Source organism: Nyctereutes procyonoides, unplaced genomic scaffold (assembly GCF_905146905.1).
Source record: "Nyctereutes procyonoides isolate TBG_1078 unplaced genomic scaffold, NYPRO_anot_genome, whole genome shotgun sequence".
Lineage (NCBI taxonomy): Eukaryota > Metazoa > Chordata > Mammalia > Carnivora > Canidae > Nyctereutes > Nyctereutes procyonoides.
In genome coordinates this window covers 54,338,627-54,363,507 of record NW_026575131.1, presented here as the reverse complement: position 1 = coordinate 54,363,507, position 24,881 = coordinate 54,338,627, and the positions used below count along the sequence as shown (strand labels likewise).

General features: G+C 50.0%; 1 protein-coding gene across 1 annotated transcript in view; it reads left to right on the top strand.

The window, feature by feature from the left end:
- CATSPERD (cation channel sperm associated auxiliary subunit delta) overlaps positions 1–24,881 on the top strand; it is a 52,115-nt gene that overhangs the window by 18,456 nt on the left and 8,778 nt on the right. Inside the window, exons 9-19 of the mRNA XM_055344866.1 lie at positions 1,187–1,337; positions 2,296–2,391; positions 5,224–5,306; positions 7,750–7,926; positions 12,470–12,583; positions 13,226–13,315; positions 14,084–14,142; positions 18,162–18,240; positions 20,906–20,958; positions 23,223–23,297; positions 24,510–24,638. Of these exons, the coding sequence (XP_055200841.1) occupies positions 1,187–1,337; positions 2,296–2,391; positions 5,224–5,306; positions 7,750–7,926; positions 12,470–12,583; positions 13,226–13,315; positions 14,084–14,142; positions 18,162–18,240; positions 20,906–20,958; positions 23,223–23,297; positions 24,510–24,638 (1,106 nt within the window). The remainder of the gene's footprint in view (positions 1–1,186; positions 1,338–2,295; positions 2,392–5,223; positions 5,307–7,749; positions 7,927–12,469; positions 12,584–13,225; positions 13,316–14,083; positions 14,143–18,161; positions 18,241–20,905; positions 20,959–23,222; positions 23,298–24,509; positions 24,639–24,881) is intronic.

The window sequence follows — 24,881 nt, the reverse complement described above, 5'->3', positions numbered from 1 at the left end:
TGATTATTTTCATGTGTATTCAGAAAATCAGTACATGAAACTTGTGACCTCACAGATATCATTTAGAATAAGACTAAGTTAAGAAGACGAGTCAGTCCATGTAAACCACATTTGAAGAAAAACGATTAAGGCAGAAAAAGATTAAGTAGGTCAGCACCCAGGTAGGATGTGCAGCTCTGGAGTTTCGGGGAGCCCTGCAGTCAGGGAGACACTGGGCTGACCTGCATGGCTGAAGCCCCCACCCTCTCCTAGGTCCTGTCCCTGCCCAGAGTGCCCTCATTTGCCTGAAGTGCCCGGGGCCTTGCCCTGCTCCGGAGTGACCGCAGTATCCAGGGTTGCAGGCTATGCATGATTTCCCAGCCTGCCCACAGGCTTTGGCTGGCAGGTCTCCATACTCCAGGGATGGGGTGGGTGTCGATGTGCTGCAGTGTCCCTCGAGGCTCACTCCCTGCACGTTTGCATTCTTAGGGCCCGTCGAGGTGCCTCCACCTTCTCACAGAGGAGGAGAGCTGCAGGGCAGGTTTCTCTGTGTGGAGCTCAGTACCCAGTACTTTTCCACTCCCAGTCTCCCTTTACTTTCGGCCCCCTAGTGCCTGAAACTGGTGGAGCCTTTGGTTTGGGGCTCCCTCTGCAGTGAGCTGCGCCCCATACCTGACCCAGCAGCCCTGAGGAGGGACGCTTTCTCCGGCTCAGCACTTTCTCTGGCCTCACCTGTCAGCGATCCAAGGCTGCCCTCCTTCATGTTGGGCATGTCACCTCAGTTGGCTACTCTGCCACCAGGTGGCTCAGCCCCTCAAGACTGGGGACCTGAGGCAGCAGGTGCATGACACAGCCTGAGCTGGGGGCACCAGCCATCCTGCCCTAGGCGCTGGGTCTCTGGCCCCCCAGCCCGGGGAACTGTGCACGTTGTGGGAGGAATAGTTCTTTGGGGCCATCCTGGGCACCGCGGGTTATAGAGCAGCATTCCTGGCCTCACCCACTCCCTGCCAGGAGCACCCCCAGTCCTGATGGCCCCACATGTCCCTGGACACTGCCCAGCATCCCCTGGGGCCAGCATCGCCCCAAACTGAGACCCACTGGCCCAGATAATGTTTGTAGGAAATCCAGTAGCAAAGCACGCAGCCCCCTGCTACTGCTGAGCCCAGATTCTTTCTCGGGCCCAGATGCAGGGGGCTTTTCCTCTTAGGCTAGATTCAGCTACTCGGAACACCCCCTGAACTTCAGTTTTGGGCTGCCTTTTGACTACAACGGGACCCTTAACATCCTCATCACCCCCGGCCAGAAGGGCATCCTGATCTTCTGGTTTGAGAGGAGCCTGTTGCTTTCCAGAAACTCAGGTGAGTGAGACCCAAGCCCAGGTCCCCCTCTGGGCGGGGGAGAGCACAGCTGGTTTGTCTCTCCCCTGCCTCGAGCAGATGGGGACCAGCCCGTTCTCACTCTCGGGGCTCTCACTGCATCCATCTCTCTCCCTGCCCCAGTTTCCACTTCCTGGAGTCTTTAGGGCCGCGTGGGCAGGTTCTGAAAGTCACCCTCCAGTCACCCAGGGCAGAGCCCCAAGTCTCCCCTCCAGGAACCACAGGTCTTGTTTGGGTGCCAAGGTTAGCAACTCTGGAACGTCGCTCGGGGCTGTCCACTTGGACTTCCCCTGTCCAGAGAGAACTCGGGAAATGGCACAGCACCTCTGGCTGCCTCGCTGAGGAATCGGGGCAATGCCCACACTGCATGAGCCCCTGCCCGCCAGCCAGCATGAGATGAGAAGCAAACAGCAGCCCCTCCACGCTGCCCGGGGAAGGGATACCACCAGGGAGGCCCTTGGACATAGGTGTGGCTGCAAGAGCACCAGCCAGGCCACTTGAATACCATGCCCCATGCCCCGTGCAAGAGAAGGGCTCAGGGCTCCCCTCCATTTGGGGAGCTCATTCGAGAAGGGAAGCTCTTATTCCTTACACGCTGCCCATATAGCAAAAGACATTCCATGCTGTGCAAGACAGCCCATATGCCCCAGCTATATGCCCATATAGCAAAAGGCATTCCAGCATGCAAGACAGCATTTTCTGTGAACCCTGCAGCCAACGATGTGCTACATTCCTGTCCCATGGGGCACACAGGGTTGGTTTTCTCGAACCCAAGCTCATTCTGCATGATGCTTTTATAGCCAAGCACCTTGGTGCTGTGTTTCCCTCCATTATGCATCATGTGAGTCACGCACTAATGGTTGGGGCAGGCGGCGGGGATCGCTCAGCCTTTCAGCAGTGAGGGTCCCTTTGCTCACGACTCTGCCCTATTGTCTCACAGGTCAGCTGGTTTACCCTGTCCAGGTGAAAGAAGGACCCCACACCTTGCTCTCTTCCATTTCTGAGGCCAACGTCACCATCTACAGCGTGGCCGCCAGTGCGTGCCCAACCTATGGGTAGCTTTCTAGAAGTGCCTTATACCGGCCTTACTAACCACTGACCCGCTAGATCCAGTCCGGCCAAAACCAAACCACACCAAACAAGACCTGAACCAAAATGTGATTGTTTCACATTTGAGGAAAACTCTTGGCATAAACTTTTGTACCTTTTCACCATGAAGTGAAATATGAATTGGGTGTTGGCTTTCTGGGGCCACTACAACAAATGCCCCCAAACTGTTATGGTTCTGGAAGCCAGAAGTCTGAAGTCAAGGTTGTCAGCAGGGCTGTGCTCCCTGCATAGGCTCCAGGGAAGGATCTGCCCCAGGCCTGTTTTCCTGGCTTCCAGGCAGCTGTCCTCACCACCATGTGCTCCCTCTGTGCACGGCTGTGTCCAAACCACCCCCTTTTTACAAAGACACCAGTCATCCTGGGTTAGGACCTACTCTGATGACCTCATTTTAACTGAATCCTCTCTGTAAAGAGCTGATCTCCAAATACAGTCACCTTCTGAGGTCCTGCGGGTTAGGACTATGCTGTATCTTTTTTGGAGAGGACACATTTCAACCTATAACAGATGGCATCTCAGGATTTCTTTTCTTTTTTTTTAAATATTTTATTTAAATAAATACATAGTTGACATAGAGCGAGCAGGGGAGAGGCAAAGGGAGAAGGGAGGCTCCCCGGGGAGCAGGGAGCCCAACATGGGGCTCAGTCCCAGGACCACACGATCATGACCTGAGCTGAAAGCAGATGCTTAACCGACTGAGCCCCCACAGGTGCCGGCATCTCAGGCTTTCTTTGGTACTATAATGTCCTGCTGCTGTCCTGAAAGATGAACTTCACCAGACTAATATTTCTCCCCCGACAGCTCCCAAGTTGGAAACATAGAGGCAAATAGTGAGACACACTGAGGGCTGGCGGGGGGGGGGGGTGTCACTTCGGTCCTAAGTCAGTATCTCCCCTGTTTGCTGATCATCGTGTTATATCCTCCCAACTATGTCCCTGTAGCTGTTTAAAATGAACTTAGAGGGCAGCCCGGGTGGCTCAGCAGTTTAGTGCTGCCTTCAGCCCAAGGTGTGATCCTGGGGACCCGTGATCGAGTCCCACGTCGGGCTCCCTGCATGGAGCCTGCTTCTCCCTGTACCTGTGTCTCTGCCTCTCTCTCTCTGTGTGTCTCTCATGAATAAATAAATTTTTAAAAATCTTAAAATAAAATGAACTTAGAGTTACAGAAATTCATGATATAAAATGGTCTTATAATTAAAACTTGTAGTGCATGGCCCTTTAAATTATTATTAATTTTTTTAAATATCACAAGTACAGTTAAAATCCCTTGGGACTCCTGGGTGGTTTAGTCAGTTACACACCTGCCTCTTGATTTTGGCTTAGGTCATGATCTTGGGGACGTGAGATCGAGACCCACATCAGACTCCACTATCTGCTTGAGATTCATTCTCTCCCTCTCTCTCTGTCCCCCCGACCCTGCTCACTCTCTGTCTCTTAAAAAAAAAATTATAATAAAAATAGAAAAAATAAAGTCCCTTGGAGTGGCTCCCTAAACCCAGGTCCTCTTTGGCTCCCTGGAGGTAACCCTGGTTAGGAATTCGGGGAGAAAGACACCCCGTTGAAAGACACACAGCGTGTACTAAATACGGATCTGCTGAGAACATAGCATCGCACAGATCGTTTGCTTGTACGTAAGTGGCATCCTGTCACAGTGTGACTCCCTCTGCCACCCACCTCTTCCACTACACCTCATGTTCTATTCCACTGTGGTGAGAACACGTAACAGGAGATCTGCCTTCTTAACAAATCGTGAAGTGTCCGGTGCAGTATTAACTACAGGCATGACACACAGCCGAGCTCTAGAACGGACTCATCCTGCGCCCCTGAAATGTTATACCTGTTGAATAGCAACCCCACATTTCCTCAACCTGGAACAACTGTGGTTGTCTCATCTAGGGATGTGCTATCAGCAGTCACTGGGTGGCGGCCCAGGATGCTGCCCAGCATCCTACAATACACGAGGCGCCCCCCCAACACCCCCGAAAGAAGAATCTGGCCCCAAACCTCAGGCCAAGGTTGGGAAGCCCTGAGCTGGGTTCATTAGCTCCTTGCTCTGCAAACACACTTCTGCTTTTCTACACCAGATGCTTTCCCCAAGTTTCAACTTAAGCCTTGCTTTTTCTGAAAGCTCCCCTTCTTTTTTTTTTAAGAATAAAAATATGCACTAGATTCGGTTGACCCTTTCACAGAAACTTTTAATGGTGTCCCATGTTCCTTGAAACTCTGTGTCCCCAAAGACCAAAAACAACCTCAATGTCCATCCATGGAGGACTGGTTAAGTTAGTTATAGTCCCATTGGGGTACATTCATACACATGAAAGAAGACAATTAAGTTTTTTTCTTAGAAAGCTTGAGAGAGTTCCAGAATATGATGCCATGAATACAAGACTACCAGAAAAGATGTTTCCTAAAACATTTAACCGGGGTTATCTAAGTCAGAGGTCAGCAAACCATGGCCTAAGGGCCAAATGTGGCCCACCACCTGTTTTTGTAAATACAGTTTTATTGGAACAAAATCACGCCCATTCATTTACAAGCTGTCTCTAGCTGTTTTCACAGAGTTAAACATTATAAACATATCACATGACCAGAAGAGCAGAAAATATTTACCATCTGGTCCTTTACAGAAGATGTTTGCTGACCCCTGGTCCATATGGTGGAATCTGGGGTAATTTTTTGTTAAGCTTTCTATACTTTTTATACTTTTGTCCATTGAAATGACCCTCATTTCAATGTTCTGTCTTGTTCGGTTTTTTCCCTAGATGAATATGAACTGGCAGTTTTAACTCAGGAGAACAATTTGTATTATGGCAGCCTGGGAATCCTGTCAAGTTCTCTAATCAAAGTAGGTAAATTTGAAGTAGCGTCATTACCCTGTTGGTAAGGTATAATGGTCTTGTTCTCAAACTTTTTTTTTTTTTTTGAGAGAGAGAGAGAGAGAGAGAGAGCAAGCAGGAGACAGGGCAGAGGGAGAGGAAGAGAGAATTTTGAGGAGGCTCCACACTCAACTTGGAGCCCAACACAGGACTTAATTCCTCAACCCTGAGATCATGACCTGAGCCCAAGTCAAGAGTTGGACACTTAACAAACTGAGCCACCAGGCGCCGCATTGTTCTCAAACTTTCTTTAAAAAAAAAGGGGGGGGGGGTAGCCCCAGTGGCGCAGCTGTTTAGCGTCGCCTGCAGCCCAGGGCATGATCCTGGAGACCCTGGATCGAGTCCCATGTCGGGCTCTCGGCATGGAGCCTGCTTCTCCCTCTGCCTGTGTCTCTGCCTCTCTCTTTCTCTCTGCATCTCTATGAATAAATAAATAAAATCTTAAAAAAATATTTTAGAAAATTTATTCATCAGAGACACAGAGAGAGAGAGGCAGAGACATAGGGGAGGGAGAAGCAGGCTCCACGCAGGGAGCCCGATGTGGGACTCAATCCTGGGACTCCAGTATCATGCCCTGGGCCAAAGGCAGGTGCTAAACTGCTGAGCCACCCAGGGATCCCTGTTCTCAAACTTCTGATCCTTTATCTGAAGGCTAGAAATTCCTTTGGTTATTAAAATAGTAGTAGTACTTCAATAACAATAGTAATAAATTTTTTAATATGTTATTTATTCACAAGAGACACAGAGAGAGAGGCAGAGACACAGTCAGAGAGGGGAGAAGCTGGCCAATGCAGGGAGCCCGACGCAGGACTTGATCCCAGGTCTCCAGGATCACATCCTGGGCTGAAGGCAGGGGTTAAACCGCCAAGCCACCCAGGCATCCCAACAATAGTAATAATTTAATGTTAATTTTAATTACTATTGAATTAATTAATTTTGGAAAAAATAACAGTGATTTTAGTAGTTATGAAAGTTATGACAACAGCTGCTAAAATTTCCTGAGCACTCAGAATATGGCAGGTGCTGGTCTGAGTGTTTTCCATCTGTCACCTCATTTAATCCCGACCACCACCTTCAGAAGTGGAACTTTGGGGAGGCTAGCTGGCTCAGTCGGAAGAGCTTGTGACTCTTGATCTCAGGGTCGTGAGTTTGAGCCCCACATTGAGCATAGAGATTACTAAAAATAAAACAAACTTTTAAAAAATATTTTATTTATTTATTCATGAGAGGCACACAGAGAGACAGAGACACAGGCAGAGGGAGAAGCAGGCTCCCTGATGTGGGACTCGATCCTGGACCCGGGGATCACACCCTGAGCCAAAGGCGGGTGCTCAACCACAGAACCACCCAGGTGCCCCAAATAAATAAATAAACTTAAAACAAAAGCAGAAGGGCTTAGGTCGTGATCTAGGGGTCCTGGGATTGAGCCCCATGTTGGGCTCCCTGCTCAGTGAGGAGTCTGCTTCTTCCTCTCCCTCTGCCCCTCCCTCCTACTTCTGTTCTCTCACCCCGTCTGTCAAATAAATAAATAAAATCTCTAAAAAAAAAAAAACACCCAAAACAAAAGAAGTAGAGTCTTATATTGTCCCCATTGGACAGAAAAGCTGAGGCATGGAGAGGTAAGAAGTGGTGGTAGGTAGAGGTCATTTCTGATCTTATTTCATCCTCACAAAGCCCCAGGAAGGAGATCATAGCATCCAACTTTTACAAGGGAGGAAAAACTGAAGTTCAAATCTGCCTCTTTCCCAAGGCCCAATAACTCACTAGCTGCTGAGCCCGAAAAGCCCCCCAGGCATCCCGATCGCTCCCTCCGTGCTTTTGCTGCTAGATTTGCAGCTGTCAATGTTCTGGAAGGCTGCCTGGCATGGAAATAGGGTAGCATGGGGAACAGGACCATATCGTTGAAGGCTTCACCCTGACATTCTGGCGACCAGGGTGTTTTCTGGGTGAGGGTCTGTAGTCTTCGTCTGAGTCTCCAGGGCAGTCCAGGACCCGTGCATAAGTCTAGACTACTTCCTGCGTATCCTCTCTGATGAGGAAAGATGGAGCTTCCATTATTGATCACCAACGAGTGAATGCAGCTGAAGGGTAGGTATCTCCTCCAGTGTACTGGTGCCTCTGATTGTTTGGCCTACCTTCATTCAACCTGAAGCGTAAGATAAAACTGACATCCCCAAAACCTGATCTCAGGGCGCCTGGGTGGCTCAGTGGTTGAGCATCTGCCTTCAGCTAAGGGAGTGATCCCGGGGTCCTAGGATCGAGTCCCACATCGGGCTCCCTGAAGGGAGCCTGCTTCTCCCTCTGCCTATGTCTCTGCCTCTCTCTCTGTATTTCTCATGAATATATAAATAAAATCTTAAAAAAAAAAAAAAAGAATGAATGACCTGATCTCCGAAACCGCTTTCCCTTTAGTTTACAGGCCAAAACATCTGGTCCCAAGAGGCAGCCCTGATGTTCACTGATGTGGGGAGGGTGGAGATACTGGTCCCGCTGTCCGACCCGGTGTTTCCAGCATTCGATTTCGAGAAGTGCCCCATCAACATCCAGGCGATTCTCATGGATCCTCAACTCCAAGTTGATGTTTGCAAAGTACGTGATCGTCACTGTTTCGGTCAACGTTCCGGGCACTCTTTCTAAAAAAGACAAATCGCACAGACCCAGTGCTGGGCATTTGTCACCAACAACCAGGCATGAGGGCTCCAAGGGGGGTTGTCAGGCTCCAAGGGGGGTTGTCGGGCAAAATAAGGGATGAGCAGCTATACTTGAATTGCATGTAATTGGCTCAATCTGGCACCCAGCCACCAACTGCCCCAAAGGCTGGTACCCTCAGATGGTTTCATGCCCCCTTATTTCAGACAGAAACATATATCACGTTGTTAGACTCTCTTTGTAACAAGGAAGCCGGTCAATCCTTGCAATGGTTTGGGGGAGAATAAAGCAAAGGGTGTGCTGGCCAGGACTGCTCCCTCCTCAAGCAGTCAAGCGAACCGTCAGCGAGCATTCTACACAATCACCCAGAGATGGGCTGCCTGGCTGGCTCAGCTGGTTAAGTGCTGGGCTCTTTGGCTCAGGTCATGATCTCAGGACCATGAGATCAAGCCCCACATCAGGCTCCATACTCAGTGTGGAGTCTGCTTGAGATTCTCTCTCTCCCTGTCCTCTGCCCCTCCCCCCACTCTCCATCTCTCTCAAATAAAATCTTAAAAAAAAAAATCTTACCTGGAGAGCTCTGGAGAGAGAGAGTCGATTGGGCTCAAGTTTTCTCCTGAGCCTTGGGGGTCAGCCTAGAGAGAGGATGGAAACACACGTGTGCACCAATTTTGATTCGTCGTTTTGTGAGTAACAGAAAGTTCAACTCGAATGAGCTTCAGCCAGATAAACAACTGTTGACTCATGCAGCCAACAAGTCTTGAGTGCCCTCAGGTGAGGCTTGATTTAGTGACTCAGGTCATGCCAGCAAGGAGCTGGCTCTGTCCATCTGTCCACTCTGCCTGCTGGGGTGCTCCATGCTTTATCCTTGAAGAGCCATCTAGATGCCTCTGCGAAGCCCTGGGTTCTGGTATCTTGGCAGCGAGCTGGCAGCCACCTGTGCAGACTGGCATCCTCCCCAGTGTCCCAGGCAAGAGAGAGGGTCTCTCATCGCGGTTCTGCAGAAGCCAAGAGGAATCCCTCCTCCCGCAGGGTCTTCCACATCTCATTGGCTCAGAGGGGATGATGTCATCCACCTTATGCATGCCTGCACCAATCACATGGCTGGAGTTGAGCGGATCAGAGTCCAGTTCCTCGAGAGTCATCAGGTCGACCCACCAGGCCATCTGCCCAAGGATGTGCAAAGGGGCTGATAGGCCAAAGGAGATCGAGGATACCCTCGGGAAAGGGGACCAGCCACTGGACAGACGCAGTAAAATATCTTCTCTGGGCCGGTCCACAGTCCACTGCCGCAGGCCCTGGCAATCACATGGTCAGAAGTGCAAAAGAACGCCATTCCTTTTATTTTTAAATGTTTTTAACATTATTTATTTATTTATTTATTTATTTATTTATTTATTTATTTATTTGAGAGAGAGAGAGAGAGAGACCAGAGAGCAGGGGGAGAGGCAGAGGCAGAGGGAGAAGCAAACTCCCTGCTGAGCAGGGAGCCCAACGTGGGGCTTGATCCCGGGACCCTGATACCATGACCTGAGCAGAAGGCAGATGCTCAACCAACTGAGCCACCGAGGCGCCCTTATTTCCTACTTTGAAATTGTTCCCAGTTTTCTTGAGTTGTAACTACTTATTTCTGGAAGTATGTTTATTAACATATAAGAATGTATTCGCTTAAGGTGTATAGCATAATGATTTGGTGTATAGTATAGCAAAATGATCACCACAGTCGATCTCGTTAACATCCTTCACTTGCCGTAATTACAGATTGGTTCTTTCTAGTGATAGGAACTTTTAGGGATGCCTGGGTGGCTCAGTGGTTTAGCGTCTGCCTTCCGCTCAGGGCGTGATCCTGGATTCCCCGGGATTGTGTCCCACGTTGGGCTCCGTGCATGGAGCCTGCTTCTCCCTCTGCTTGTGTCTCTCCCTGTGTCTCTCATGAATAAATAAAAAAAAACTTAAAAAAAAAGAACTTTTACGACCTCCTCTCTTAGCACTTCCAAATACACATACGGTGTTGTTTAGTTGTAATCACCATGCTGGACTTGACACTCCCAGGACTGATTTATAATTGAATGTTTGTACCTTTTGAACAACTTCACCCATTTTGCCCGCCTCCACCTCCACCCAGTCCACCCCTGCTGCTGGCAACCACCAGTCTGTTCTCAGTATTTATGAGTTTGGCTTTTCTAGGTTCCACATATAAGTGAGCTCATTTGGGGGCACCTGGGTGGCTCAGTGGTTTAGAATCTGCCTTTGGCCCAGGGCGTGATCCCAGGGTTCTGGAATCGAGTCCCATATCGGCTCCCTGCAGGGAGCCTGCTTCTCCCTCTGCCTATGTCTCTGCCTCTGTGTGTGTGTCTCTCATGAATAAATAAATAAAAATCTTTTTAAAAAGTGAGCTCATATGTTATGTATCTCTCCCTGTCTGGCTTATCTCATGTAGCACGATGTCTTCAAATCCACCCATGTTGTCACAATTGCAGGATTTCCTTCTTTTTATGGCTGAATAATATTCCATGGTATATATAACATATTTTAATCCATCCATCCATTCATGGACACTGTGAATAATGCTGTAGTAAACACCAGAGTACAAATATCTCTTTAAGATGGTGATTCTCATTTCCTATAGATACACACCTGGAAGTGGGATTCCTAGGTCATATGGTAGCTATATTTTTAATTTTTTTTAATTTTATTTATTCATGAGAGACAGAGATAGAGGCAAAGATATAGGCAGAGGGAGAAGCTTATCTCTCAATGCTCTGAAATCCATGAAATCTGAAATAAGCTCAGTGCTATGCTCCACGGAGTCCAGGCAGACTCAATGTTATGTGTCTCCTGGGCCACTTCCCTTCTGGGGGGCTACAAAAAAATAAAAGATTTTAGGGTGTCCATTGCCAAACAGCCTTTGGATCCATGGCATTTAATGATATGAGAAAATAAAAGTATCTGTGCCGTACATGAGTATATTGGTTTATTAAGATACCTTTTTATGAAACAATGGTGCCAATAAATGGTAGTGTTTTAATTTATTTTCTTGACTTGCCGTGGTAAAATATCCATCTCCCACCATGGGGTTTTTCTTGCGTGCCCTTGAAATCACATGTCTGGAAATTCCGACTTGAAGCAGAAAAAGAGAGTGAGAGTGAGCAGGAATAAGGCTTTTGTGCAAATGTTTGACCCCTTGAACTCTTCTGAGGAAGATGGTTGAGCCACTAGCGAGTAGTTTTCCAAAATCCCACCTAAAACAACAGCAAAGCAAAACAAAACAAAACAAAAACAAAACAAAAAACAAAAAAACCCCACCAAAACAGCAACTACATAGCATAACAAAAACCCATGAATGATGGAACACCTGGCCAGCTCAGTCAGGAGAGCAGACGAGCCTGCAACTCTTGATCTTGGTATTATGAGTTCAAGCCCGGTGTTGGACACATGGTCTACTATAAAAAAAAAATACACACCCAAAAATACCCATAGATAAAAGCTGGGACAATTGATTGGATAATACGAGTCCACTGGGATATAAATAAGTGATTGAATCAATAAAGGGAGCGGAGACATATCCCCCCTACAGAAGGACTCCGAGTGATGTACCTTGATACTCTCCCTCCTGAAGGAGAAGTTTAACACCCTGCCTGAGGGTGCCTGGTCTTAGTCACTTAGTCACACACAAAGAACAGTCTGGAAAGGGGAAGTAGCCACTTGGTCGTGGAGAGACCTGGCAGGCACCATGTCAGGCATCAGGGCAGGCTGGGCATCATTTATCCCATCGTCCCTTCCAACTGTTCTACGAGCAAAAACATAGAAGAGGGAAAGTGTCTATGAGATTATCCCAGCAAACGTGTGAAAACAGAATGATAGAATATGGCCATGTGACAACCCCAATGTCAAAAAGGAGGGATAGCCAGCCCTAGGTGCTGCTGATGATAGATGAACCACCCATGACCCAACCCAAACTGATGCATCCAGCCACCATTGACCTGCCAGAAACTCAGGGCAGGGAGGAATGCACCCACCTGCACCAGGAAAATCCAAACTGAGGGGAACTATAGGTCCAGTGACCTGGGTGCTTCAAAGATAAAGAGAATATAAAAGAAAGGGATGAAAAAAAATAAAGGGATGAAGGGGGAGCCTGGGAATTGAAAGATTTAATCAGAACAACATTTTAAAATGGACAGGACTAAAGTCTCATCACCTAGGGATGCCCACGGGGCAAAGAAGCAATGATGGTAAAAGTCAGGTGGGTGGGTGTCAGGGGTGCACTTCTGGAGAGAGGAGGGCCTGCGATGGGGTGATGGGTGGACCTCAAGGGTCTTCTGGGGGCTGCAGGATCTAGCAGGAAAGACCAAGGGGTGAGCTAAAGACTGACAAGTTCCATCCCTAGGGGAGACCCCTGAAGGCGTCCCACCTGCTTGCCCCCATTCTGTTTTGGGAACATGAGCCTGATTTAATTAATCAATGGTTTGGTGTTTCTACCTAGGTAGAGCTTCTGCAAGGAGAATTTGACAACAAAATGTACACCATTGACATGAACAGCGAGTTGGAGCTGACCGCCCTGATGATACCACGGCCAGGCATGTCCCTGGTCCCGCTGGTAAGGCCACCTCCTGTGTTTGACAGGCACTCCGGATACAGGGCACTCCCCGGTGTGCCAGGCTTGGAGAGTCCCCTGGGATCCCCCGGGGAGAGACCTCGCCCCTGATGCTTCGTAGACACGCCAGGTCCTGCTCTTTGGTGAGCCTCTGCCTGCCTGGCCTCCTTTCCCACAGCCCGTGGGCCTCCTCCACCCTTCTGCCGGGCTGCCCCGTGCTCCCCACAAGCTCCTCCTCCCCTCAGCCCAGCCAGACCCCATCTGAAAACGAGGTGGGGCATGACTGATATAAGGCCAGGGGATGAAGTTCAGCCAGCAGGGACCTGCACCTGCAAGGGGGGCAGCCAGGCTGGCTCCCTCTTATCCTGGGCTCTCCTCTGAGCCTCCCCATGCAACCAGGGATGGGTCTGGGTCCTTCAGCTGTGCAGCTCCAGGCTGCCTTGCAGCACGGGGCTCAGAGGCCACAGCTGGGGGTGGGTGAGGGCTGGGGGGCGCGTTTGGGGATTGGAGGGGTCCCTGCCTTTGCAGAGCAAGCTCGGGTTTCAGTGTGAAGGTGCATGGGTGTCACCTATGGGTGAGACCCCAGTGGCTTCCCTTTATGTCTGCTGGCCCAGTACATCGTGCTTCTCCTCCCCGCCCCCCCAGGCAATGGTGAGCAACCCGCACTCCCTGGGGCTGCAGGCCGTCATCTACGAGGATGGCTACACTTATGACGGGAACACCAGACACAGACTGGTGAGCTGCGCTCCCCACCCCCACCCCTGCCCCAGGCCCAGGTCTGCAGGATGTAGGGCACAGCCTTCACTGTCTGGCCACCTTAGAGTCCTCCTCGACCTGACCTTCCTCCCTCCTTTCCTTTCTTGCACCTGGAAGCTGCGGCCTCAGGTGCTGGAGAATCCGGAGAGGACATGGCCCTGGACCTCCCCCCAGGCAGGTAGCTGTCACCCAGACAAGTGGGGTCATTACAGTGTCACAGGGGATAAGCACAGAGGCCACGGCAGAGGGCCCAAGATGGCTCTAGGGAAATGGGGGTGGTTGGGTAAACCGAGGCATCAGGATGGAGGTGAACTAGGGAGACCAGGAGGGGCTTGGCCAAACAGGAGTCTAGGGGATCCGTAGGGCGAAGCCAGGCCTCACGGCCACACTATGAGGTTTGCACTTGATCCCAGAAGCCTAGGGCGGGGTTGGGAGACATACAGGGACAAGGCATCAGTCCACCACAACAGGGTCTGTGGACCAGTCCCTGCCACCTCTGAAAGAAGAGGGGAAACAAAGTCACCCCTCACTCCAGGCCCCCCAGACAATGGCAGCAAGGAAATGAAGGAGCTTGGGGTGGTCATTTCCATGAGCTTATAGAAGTCTTTGGTCGCCGGTGGTGATACAATTAGAATCAGGAGAGGCCTGGATACTTTCCAGGGTCATCCTCCCTATGCCCATAGCCCTGCCTCCATCTCCCCTGAGCCCTGACTGGGCTCGGCCCTCTGTTTGCTCTTGATTCCACAGAACATTTCCCTGAGGCAGCAGCACCACTGGGGCAGAGCCGACCCCAACTTCACCTCCAGGTCCGTGGTCACCTCTACCGGAGCTGGGGAGGGGGCAGCCCAGGCTGTCTATGGGGTTCCCTTAAAAGGGTCTGGGAACATGGGGCACACATCCAGACTCCATCCCTCCAAGTTCAGTGAGGTCAGAACAATTGAAAACACTTTCTAAGCAGTGGGTTCCTCAAAAAAATTTAACATAGAATTATTATCTGATCAAGCAATCCTGCTTCCTATCTACACTCGAGAGAATGGAAAGGAGGGACTCAGGCACTTGCACCACCGTGTCCACAGCAGCATGATTTACAATCACCAACACACGGAAGCCACCCCCGTGTGCACAGACAGACGAGTGCATGAACACAATGCGGTCCGTCCACACACTGGGATATGATTCAGCCTTAGAAAGCAACACATACTGCCACCTGCCACCACATGGACAAACCAGTTGAGGACACTGGGCTCAGGGAGAGGAGCCAGACCCAGAAGGACACCTCCTGCAGGACCCCACTCCCAGGAGGTCCCCAGAGTAAATATTTCAGCAACAAGTTTTAGTTCTAGATACAGAGTTTTGCGCCACTGTATCGTATAATTGAAATTTGCTAAGAAAGTAGAACTTGAGGGGCACCTGAGTGGCTCAGTCAGTCAAGCATCTGCTTTCAGCTCAGGTCATGATCCTGGAGTCCCGGGATCCAGCCCCACCTTGGGCTCCCCGCTCAGAGGGGAGTCCGCTTCTCCCTCTGCCCCTCCCCTTGCTCATTCTCCCTCTCTTTCACCTCTCTCTCTCTCTCTCAAATAAATAAATAAAAATCTTTTTAAAAGAAAGTAGAACTGGGATCCCTGGGTGGTGCAGCGGTTTGGCGCCTGCCTTTGGCCCAGGGCGCGATCCTGGAGACCCGGGATCGAATCCCACGTCAGGCTCCCGGAGCATGGAGCCTGCTTCTCCCTCTGCCTATGTCTCTGCCTCTCTCTCTCTCTCTCTCCCTGTGTGACTATCATAAATAAAAATTAAAATTAAAAAAATCTTTATAAAAAAATAATAATAAATAAAAGAAAGTAGAACTTAGGGACACTGGGTGGCTCAGTGGTTGAGCGTCTGCCTTTGGCTTAGGGCGTCATCCTAGGGTCCTGGGATCGAGTCCTACATCGGGTTCCCTGCGGGGAGCCTGCTTCTCCCTCTGCCCGTGTCTCTGCCTCTCTCTCTCATGAATAAATAAATAAAATCTAAAAAAAAAAGTAGAACCTAAATATTCTCAGCCTCCCCCCCCCCAAAGGTAAATATGTGAGGGGATGGATGTGTTAATTAACTCCATGGAGGGAGATCCTTTTACAATATGTACATACACCAAATAATTACGTTGTATACTTTACTTTTTTTAAAAAAATTTTTATTTATTTATGATAGTCACACACACACAGAGAGAAAGGCAGAGACACAGGCAGAGGGAGAAGCAGGCTCCATGCACCGGGAGCCCGACGTGGAATTCGATCCCGGGTCTCCAGGATCGCACCCTGGGCCAAAGGCAGGCGCCAAACCGCTGTGCCACCCAGGGATCCCACGTTGTATACTTTAATGGCCTTACAATTTATCAGTTATACCTCAGTAAAGCTGAAAAATATAAATGAAGGGTTAAAAAAGAAGTACGTTGTATGTTACTAATACAGAATATGTGCTCCTCTCTCACACTTATGTTGAATTTATTTAAAAATCACTCAATTTTTTTTTTGTACTTGGCCATTAGGATCATCAGATCTCCCAGGAGAGATTTTGAGACCATATTCTCAGACTTTAATCCAACAAAACTAGAATTGAACAGCCAGAAAAGCAAAACCAATAACAAAAAGCCCCTTGGAAATTGAGAAACATTTTTCTAAATAGTCCTCGAATCTTAGAATCCATGGAAGACAGCTAGAGGATACTCAGAGGAAAATATGTACCCTGAGCACTTTTATTATTAAGGGGAGACAGAAACTAAAGATGCACGAACTAAATATTTAACTTAAAGGACTAACAAACCACAAAAAGAAGGGAATTAACAGGGCAGCCCCCGTGGCGCAGCGGTTTAGCGCCACCTGCGGCCCGGGGTGTGATCCTGGGGACCCAGGATGGAGTCCCACATCGGGCTCCCTGCATGGAGCCTGCTTCTCCCTCTGCCTGTGTCTCTGCCTCTCTCTTCGCTCTCTCTGAATGAATAAATAAATAAATCTTTAAAAAAAAAAAAAAGAAGGGAATTAACAATGGTACAATCCGAAATGTATTAAACAGAAAGCAAAAGGTGGTATAAAGTCACAGTGATGGGCGCCTGGGTGGCTCAGTGGGTTAAGCATGTGCCTTTGGCTCAGGTCATGATCTTGGGGGCCTGGGATCGCGCCCCACATCGGTCTCTGCTCAGCGGGGAGTCTGCTTCTCCCTCTCCCTCTGCCTCTGTTTGACAAGCTCCCCCTGCTTGTGCTCTCTCTCTCTCTCTGTTTGACAAATAAAAAAATATTAAAAATAAAAAAGTCACAGTAAGGCGTAAGGCTGGTTCTTCAGAAGAGCAGTTCACTAGATGAGACCCCGCAATCCTGACAAAGGAGGAGAGAGAGAGAATTGAAATGAACAATGGGAATGGAAAATGAAAAGTATGGACATCGGAGGGATGGAAAGAATAGTGGGAGGGACTTCCTTAAACCAAAAAGCTCCCGCCCGGTGAAGGAAACCACCAGCAAAATGAAAAGGCGACCCGCTGACGGGGAGAAGATACTGGGGCCGATCTCCACAATATATAAAGAACACACACAACTCATTTGCAACAGCAACAATCTGATCAAACCACGAGGAGAAGGTCTGAGTAGACATTTTTCCAAAGAAGACGTCCAGATGGCCAACGGTGCGTGAAAAGACGCTCAAGGGCGCTCATCGTCAGGGAAGTGCAAATCAAAACGACAGTGAGAGACCACTTCACCCCTGGCTAAAATCAACAACTCAGGAAACAACAGATGTTGGCAAGGACACGGAGAAAGGGGAGCCCTGTTGCACTGTTGGGGGGATGCCAACTGGTGCAGCCACTCTGGAGAACAGTAGGGAGTTTCCTCAAAAAGTTATGCGTAGACCCACCATACAATCCAGCAATTCCACTTCTGGATGTTTATTTGAAGAAGACAAAACCACTAATTCGAAAAGATATATGCACCCCTATGTTTATAGCGGCATTGTTTACAGTAGCCGAATTATGGAAGGAAGCAACCTAAGTGTCCATCCATAGGGGAATGGGTAAAGAAGACGGGGTGTATATGCACAATGGCATGTTGCTCAGCCATAAAAGGAATGAAATTTTGCCAATTGGTGACAACATGGATAGATCTTTTTTTTTCTTTTTTAGAAAAGAAGGAAGAATTTTATTTTTTTAAAAGATTTATTTATTTATTTATGATAGACACACACAGAGAGAGAGAGAGGCAGAGACACAGGAGGAGGGAGAAGCAGGCTCCACACTGGGAGCCTGACGTGGGACTCGATCCCGGGACTCCAGGATCGCACCCTGGGCCAAAGGCAGGCGCCAAACGGCTGAGCCACCCAGGGATCCCCAAGGAAGGATTTTATTTAAAAAAAAGATTTTTTTTATTCATGAGAGACACAGAGAAAGAGAGAGGGAGAGAGAGGGAGAGGCAGAGACACAGGCAGAGGGAGAAGCAGGCTCCATGCAGGGAGCTCGATGTGGGACTCGGTCCTGGACCCCGGGATCACGTCCTGATCACACCCTGGACCCTGGGATGGAGCCCCACATCGGGCTTCCTGCTCAGCAGGGAGTCTGTTTCTCTCTCTCTCTCCCTCTGCCCCTGCCCACTACTCATTCTCTCTTTCTCTAAAAAAAAAAAAAAGGGATGGATGAGCAGACATAGACACAGATGGATGGACAGGTGGACAAATGGAGAGATGGATGGATAGATGGATGGATGGATGGATGGATGGATAAATAAATCGATGGGTCAGTGATTATTTTTAACACTGACATTACTTGTGACACGAGTGTGCGATAAAACACATTCCCATTGCCTTGCAGCATAAAGAGACCCACAGGCTCTACCATCACTCTGGACATAGCCAACAAAGAAATTTCGTGTGTGGACCTCAAGCCACTGGTAAGTCCCTAATTTTTGCTTTCCCATATTCATTGTTGTTAGTGTTAAGAGTAGTGGTGTGATGGGATCCCTGGGTGGCTCAGCAGTTTGGTGCCTGCCTTTGGCCCAGGGCATGGTCCTGGGGTCCTGGGATTGAGTCCCGCGTCAGGCTCCCTGCATGGAGCCTGCTTCCTCCTCTGCCTGTGTCTCTGCCTCTGTGTGTGTGTGTGTGTCTCATGAATAAATAAATAAAATCTTAAAAAGAGAGAGAGAGAGAGAGAGAGAGAGAGAGAATAGTGGTATGAGAGGGTTGGGGTACAGTACCTGGGTGGCTCAGTTTGTTAAGGATCTGACACTTGATCTCAGCTCAGGTCTTGATCTCAGGGTTGTAAGTTCAAGCCCAGCATTGGGCTCCACACTGGGCATGGAGCCTATTGAAAGAAAGAAAGAAGAAAGAAAGAAAAGAAAGAAAGAAAGAAAGAAAGAAAGAAAGAAAGAAAGAAAGAAAGAAAGAAAGAAGAAAGAAAGAAAGAAAGAAAGAAAGAAAGAAAGAAAGAAAGAAAGAAAGAAAGATAGATGACAGTGGGCCTTGTCTGGCTTTTCCTTGAGGGGCTGGCTGAGCCCATGCTCAGGATCTGAAAATAGAGGTGATCCTGTCCCCGTTGTTAGGGTCACTCCCTTTCCGACAACATCCCCCAGGGCTGACCCTCATGACTCACCATCCTCGGAGCAGGTGTATGTATCGCTAGTCTCCTTCCTTGCACTCCTCAGTGGTCCCGAGACAACCGAAAACAATATACATCCACACAGGGATCTGTACACGAGTATCCGTAGTGGCATTCTTCATAATAGTCAAAAGGTGGAAGCAACCCCAATGTCTCCCGATGGGTGAATCAATAAACACAATGGGGTGTATCCTCACGCTGGAAGATTATCCAGCCTTAAAAAGGAAGGGACAGGATGCCTGGGTGGCTCAGCGGTTTAGCGTCTGCCTTCAGCCCAGGATGTGATCCTCTAATCCAAGGATCGAGTCCCACATCGGGCTCCCAGCATGGAGCCTGCTTCTCCCTCTGCCTGTGTCTCTGCCTCTCTCTCTCTCTCTCTCTCTCTCTCTCTCTCTATCTCTTTCTGTGACTATCATAAATAAATAAAAATTAAAAAAAAAAAGAAAGGGACAGGGACACCTGGGTGGCTCAGCTGTTGAGCGTCTGCCTTTGGCTCAGAGCATGATCCCCAGGTCCAGGATCAAGTCCCACATCAGGGAGCCTGCTTCTCCCTCTGCCTGTGTCTCTGACTCTCTCTGTGTCTCTCATGAATAAAAATATAAAATCTTAAAAAAAAAAAAGGAAGGGACACCCTGACACCTGCCCCCACATGGACGGACCCCGAGGACACTGGGCTCAGGGAGGGGACCCAGACCCAGAAGGACACCTTCTGCACGACCCCACTCCCAGGAGGTCCCCAGAGGAAGCCCGTCCACAGCGACAGAGGAGGTGGTGGGAGCCAGGGGTGGGGCAGGGGGTAGGGGGGTCAGTGCTTCCTGGGGACAGGGTCTCCGTGTGGGGAGATGGAAGGTTCTGGAGACGGTAGAGGGGTACACGGTGGGGTGAGTGTGTTCCGCCCCCTGAGCTGTGTGCCTAGAGACAGTTAAGGTGGTGAATTTTATGTTATGCATATTCTACTACAATTTTTGTAAAATTGATACAAATCTTGCATTCTGTGCCACGGTAAATCTGTGTTGTCTTAATGTAAAGCTCTTTTTACTTTTTTTAAAAAAGATTTTAGAAAAAATAAAATAAAAAATAAAAAAGATTTTAGGGCAGCCCCGGTGGTGCAGCAGTTTAGCGCCGCTGGCAGCCCAGGGCATGATCCTGGAGACCCTGGATCAAGTCCCACATCAGGCTCTCTGTATGATGCCTGCTTCTCCCTCTGCCTGCTTCTCCTTCTGCCTGTGTCTCTGCCTCTCTCTCTCTCTCTCTCTCTCTCTGTCTCTCATGAATAAATAGAGAGAGAGAGAGAGAGAGAGAGAGAGGCAGAGACACAGGCAGAGGGAGAAGCAGGCTCCCTGCAGGGAGCCCAATGTGGGACTGGATCCGGGTCTCCAGGATCGCGCCCTGGGCCAAAGGCAGGCGCTAAACCACTGAGCCACCCAGGGATCCCTAAAGCTCTTTTTCCAACACCAAAAGCCTGTTTTATGCTTTTTTGACTTCTTTTCATTTTATTTTATATTTTAAAAGTTTTATTTAATTTAGAGAGTGGACAAGCAGGGGGAGGGGTAGAGGGAGAGGGAGAAGCAAGCTCCTCATGAGCAGAGAGCCCCATGCTGTTGTAACAGGCTCCATCCCAGGACCCCATCTGCCAAAGGCAGATGCTCAACCACTGAGCCCCCCAGGTGCCCCTCGTTCTGCATTTCTAAATTGGTTTCAGGTTGGAGCTAAGACATAGGCCAGTGATGGGGGACACTTAGCTGCACCCCATAGCTGAGGCGGGCTCTTAGGGCTTGAGCTCTGTGGGGCCAGGCTCGGCAACAGGAAACCCCAGGAACCCAGGTCACCGTGTCACGATCCGGGCGCACCGTGTCCAGTCTCTCCTGGGTATGAGTGTCCCCATGTGAATTTTTGCTGTGGCTGAGCCATCAGTGGCCCTCACCGACCCAGGTCAGCATCGCTGCCTCTCTCCTCTGCAGACGGCGCTCATTTCAGTGGGTTGTGACCAGGAGAAAAAGATCGTCATTCAGAAGTAAGTGTGTTGATGTCGGGGTGGGGGCTGGGGATGGGCCAAGCCTGGTCACAATTGCTTCACGACTGTTAGAATCAAGTGACACTGGGATCCCTGGGTGGCGCAGCGGTTTGGCGCCTGCCTTTGGCCCAGGGTGCGATCCTGGAGACCCGGGATCGAATCCCACGTCGGGCTCCCAGTGCATGGAGCCTGCTTCTCCCTCTGCCTGTGTCTCTGCCTCTCTCTCTCTCTGTGTGTGTGTGTGACTATCATAAATTAAAAAAAAATTTTAAAAAAAGAATCAAGTGACATCATCCTGTCTACTTGTGCGTATATTTAACTTTTCAATAATAAATTGTTAAATAACAAATACTAATAGGTTAAGTTTGTGTTCCTGGCACAGTAAACCTCCCCTCCTTTACCAATTTGGTGACGTTTACACTTTTTCTCTTCTTCCCCAATTGTTTCTTTGTTCTCTTTCTTTTATGAGTCCCCAAATTCCTCATTTTGATTGAAATTGCTTAGGGTTTCTGGTTTTAATTGGCTGCTGACATTTGGGGGGAGCTTTGCCGCTGGTATCCAGTTAGTTACCCTACAGGGAATGCAGCCATGAGAATCCAAATTAAAAAATAAAGAAGCCAGGAGACTGGCCAAATTGCCATACTTTTCCCCGTCTGGCAGTGGCGTGCTGGTAAATGTATCTCCCACCCTTGGAGGGGGAGGCCTGGGTCCTCGCACGTGCCAGTTCCTGTGGTGTGAATTCGCCCTCCCTGTCCATGTCAAGCACCAACGTGAATGATCCGCTGGCCCGCAAAATTCTGGAAGATTTAAGGCTTGGCTCTAGGGAGCTGGCTGGGGCCAGCTATCGCTCCACTGCTCCAGGGCAATAATAAACTCAGGCGATTTTACCGCATTTCCCTCCAAATGGAAACATTTTGTTGAGTCAATAAATTATATATTTAGGACATGTGTGGGGGGAACATTTTCTAAACAATATACAAATAGCTCTGGCCACAAAGAGAGTGGGCCGATTGGCCACATGTGCAACCAGCAAAGGACTCGTGTCCAGACTTTATCAAGAATCCCTACAAATTAAGAATTTTTTGACAATTTTAAAATTTTTATTTTTATTTTTAAGATTTTATTTTTTTATTCATGAGAGACACAGAGAGGCAGAGACACAGGTGGAGGGAGAAGTAGGCTCCCTGTGGGGAGCCCGATGCAGGATTCGATTCCAGGACTCCGGGATCACAACCTGAGCCAAAGGTAGATGCTCAACCACTGCCTCAATTGTCCCACGTGTCCTAGGACAATTTTTTTTGTTTTTTTGTTTTTTTTTGTTTTTTGTTTTTTTGTTTTTTTAGAAAAGGGCAAAAGTCTTGAAGAGGCATTTCTAAAAAAGAAAAAAGAAAGAAACTCCCATGGCTGGTAACCGTGAAAAAGTGCTGAAAACGTGGCCAACCTCACTTATTTAACAGGAAAAACGAAAACTTTCCTTAGAGGCCATTATTCCGCCACCAGCGTGGTAACATTGACAAAGCCTGGCCAGTGGCAAGTACTGGGAAGCGCGGGGAGCCCCTGGCGGCCTCCGGGGCGCACAGACTTCGCGAGTGGGGATGTATGTTTTTCAGCTGCTCTAGAGAACGCATCTTTTGACTCAGCAATTCCAATCACGCACATGGACATTGGCGAGGGTTCCAGAATGTTCTCGGCGGTATTATTCCTAATAGCTCCTGGCTGAAAGCAAGCCAGCTCGAATCCATCAACAGGAGGATGGACAAACAGGTGCAGTGGCCAGATGCATCTGACTATCAGAGAGGCAGAGACACAGGCAAAGGGAGACGCAGGCTCCCTTCAGGGAGCCCGATGCGGGACTCAATCCCAGGACCCCAGGATCACGCCCTGAGCCCAAGGCAGATGCTCAACCGCTGAGTCACTGGGTGCCCCCATTCTAGTCTTTAAAACCCCAAATCATGCAGAGAGGAACGACGTCACCTAAGGAAGCATGCACAGATTTAACCCTACGAAGAAAGTCCAGGAAATGATTGTCTCAGGAGTCAGGACACCCAGCGCCCAGGTCTGGGCCTCTGATCATCATTCTCCCCCATAAACTCGGGCTCCTGGGAGATTCTGGGCCTGGCGGGGAAGATGGAAGGTGAGCCCGGAAGTAGGAAAGTTCTCAAAAATGAAACCGGCGCGGGGTATACGTGTCCAAGGGAAGAATTCACGGTTCCTTGGTGCCACATGGGGGCGGGGGGCTTCTCACCACCTTTTGTCACTTGCAGTGAAATCTCAGCCTGTTACAACGGCATCCTGGACCCCGTGGGCCTACAGGACAATTATAGCTACGTCATTGAGAGGTGAGCCTGGATTTCCCTTCACGCTCCCTCCCATGACGGCCCCTGAGCCCCAAAGGCGAATCAGAAATAATTTTTATTCTTTTTATTTATTTGAGAGAGAGGGAAGGAGAGAGAGGGAGCACAAGCAGGGGGAGGAGCAGAGGGAGGGAGAGGGAGAAGCAGACTCCCTGCTGAGCTTGTGGGGCTCAATCCTGGGACCCCAGGGTCATGACCTGAGCCGAAAGCAGTTGCTTCACCGACCGTGTCCCCCAGGTGCCCCCAAAAATCATTTTTAAATTGATATCTGGACAGTGGGGATTCTGAAGGCAGGGAGAGGACAGGTAGGGTTGGTGCTGGGTCTGCAGGGAGCCACTGTGACATGGCTGGGCCCCTGGCCCAGGTCTGCCCCCTACCAGGCCACCCTTCTGCCATCTTGCCAGCCTGCCACCAGCTCTTGGAGCCTGGGCACCTGCTCACCTGAGCTAGCGGAGTTAGCCAGACACTGCCAGCCCCGGCGGGAGGGGGTGAGGGCTAGGGCGGCCCTCTGTGCAGGGTAGCTGATCCCGAGGGCCACTGAGGTGCCATGGGGTGGATGGGACTTGGCCTGTCTTGGCACCCTGGGCACAGGGAGCCCCCGACCCCCAGCACAGGAAGACACATGTGTGTCTTACACACCACAGCCCCTCGGATTCCAGGCAGGGGTCAGCCCCCTGTCCACACTCACGGCCAAGGCCCAACCTGGGGCTGCTGGGCCTGCTGACCTGTAGGCCTGCAGTCAGACCACGTGGGGGCAAGAGCCGGGGCCTCCGGGAAAGAGGAGTGACAGGATGCACGTGGAGAGATACACAGAGACAGAGAACAAGGGACAGAGAGACAGAGAGAGAGGCAGAGATCGTAAGGAATTGGTTCACAGAACTGCACAGGTTTGGCACATCCGCCGTCTGATGGGGGGGGCTGGGGCACAGCGGGGCGTCGCCGTTCCGGTCCAGAGGCCGTGTGCTGGCCTTCTGGCTTGCCGGAGTCAGTCCTCGTTCTGTGCGGCCTTCACACGCGCCCACGTCAGGGAGGACCCTCTGCTCTACTCCAAGCCCCCGGATTCGAATGTCAGTCTCACCCACCGGCGCCCACACATCCAGAGTCGCGACGTGACCTATCACAGGGGGCCCTGGGTCGTGCTGACCCCCACTCTGAACACAACCCCTCTCCCGCTGCCCACCCCCATCTCTGCCCCAGGGAAGCCTATGACCCCAACTTCCAGGGGCAGAAGGCCAGTGAGGACCTGGTGGTGCATTACCACTACGAGAAGCTGGGCTGCCCCCACCTCGTCTACTACAACACCCCGTGGAAGCCCGTGGTGGAGCTGTAAGTCCCCAGCCGGGCCCTTTAGCACCCCATTGCCTCCGAACACGCTCCCTCCTCCCCGCCGCCCTCGCCACCCCTCTCTGCACACCCTGGACCCCCAGCCGCCCCTCACTCTGGGCCCTGCCCATGCTGTGCCCTCTCCCTGCAATGTCTTTTTTCTTTCTTTCTTTTTTTAATTTTAGAGAGTGTGAGTGGGGGGAGGGACAGAGAGAGAGAGAGAGAGAGAGAGAGAGGCAGACTTCC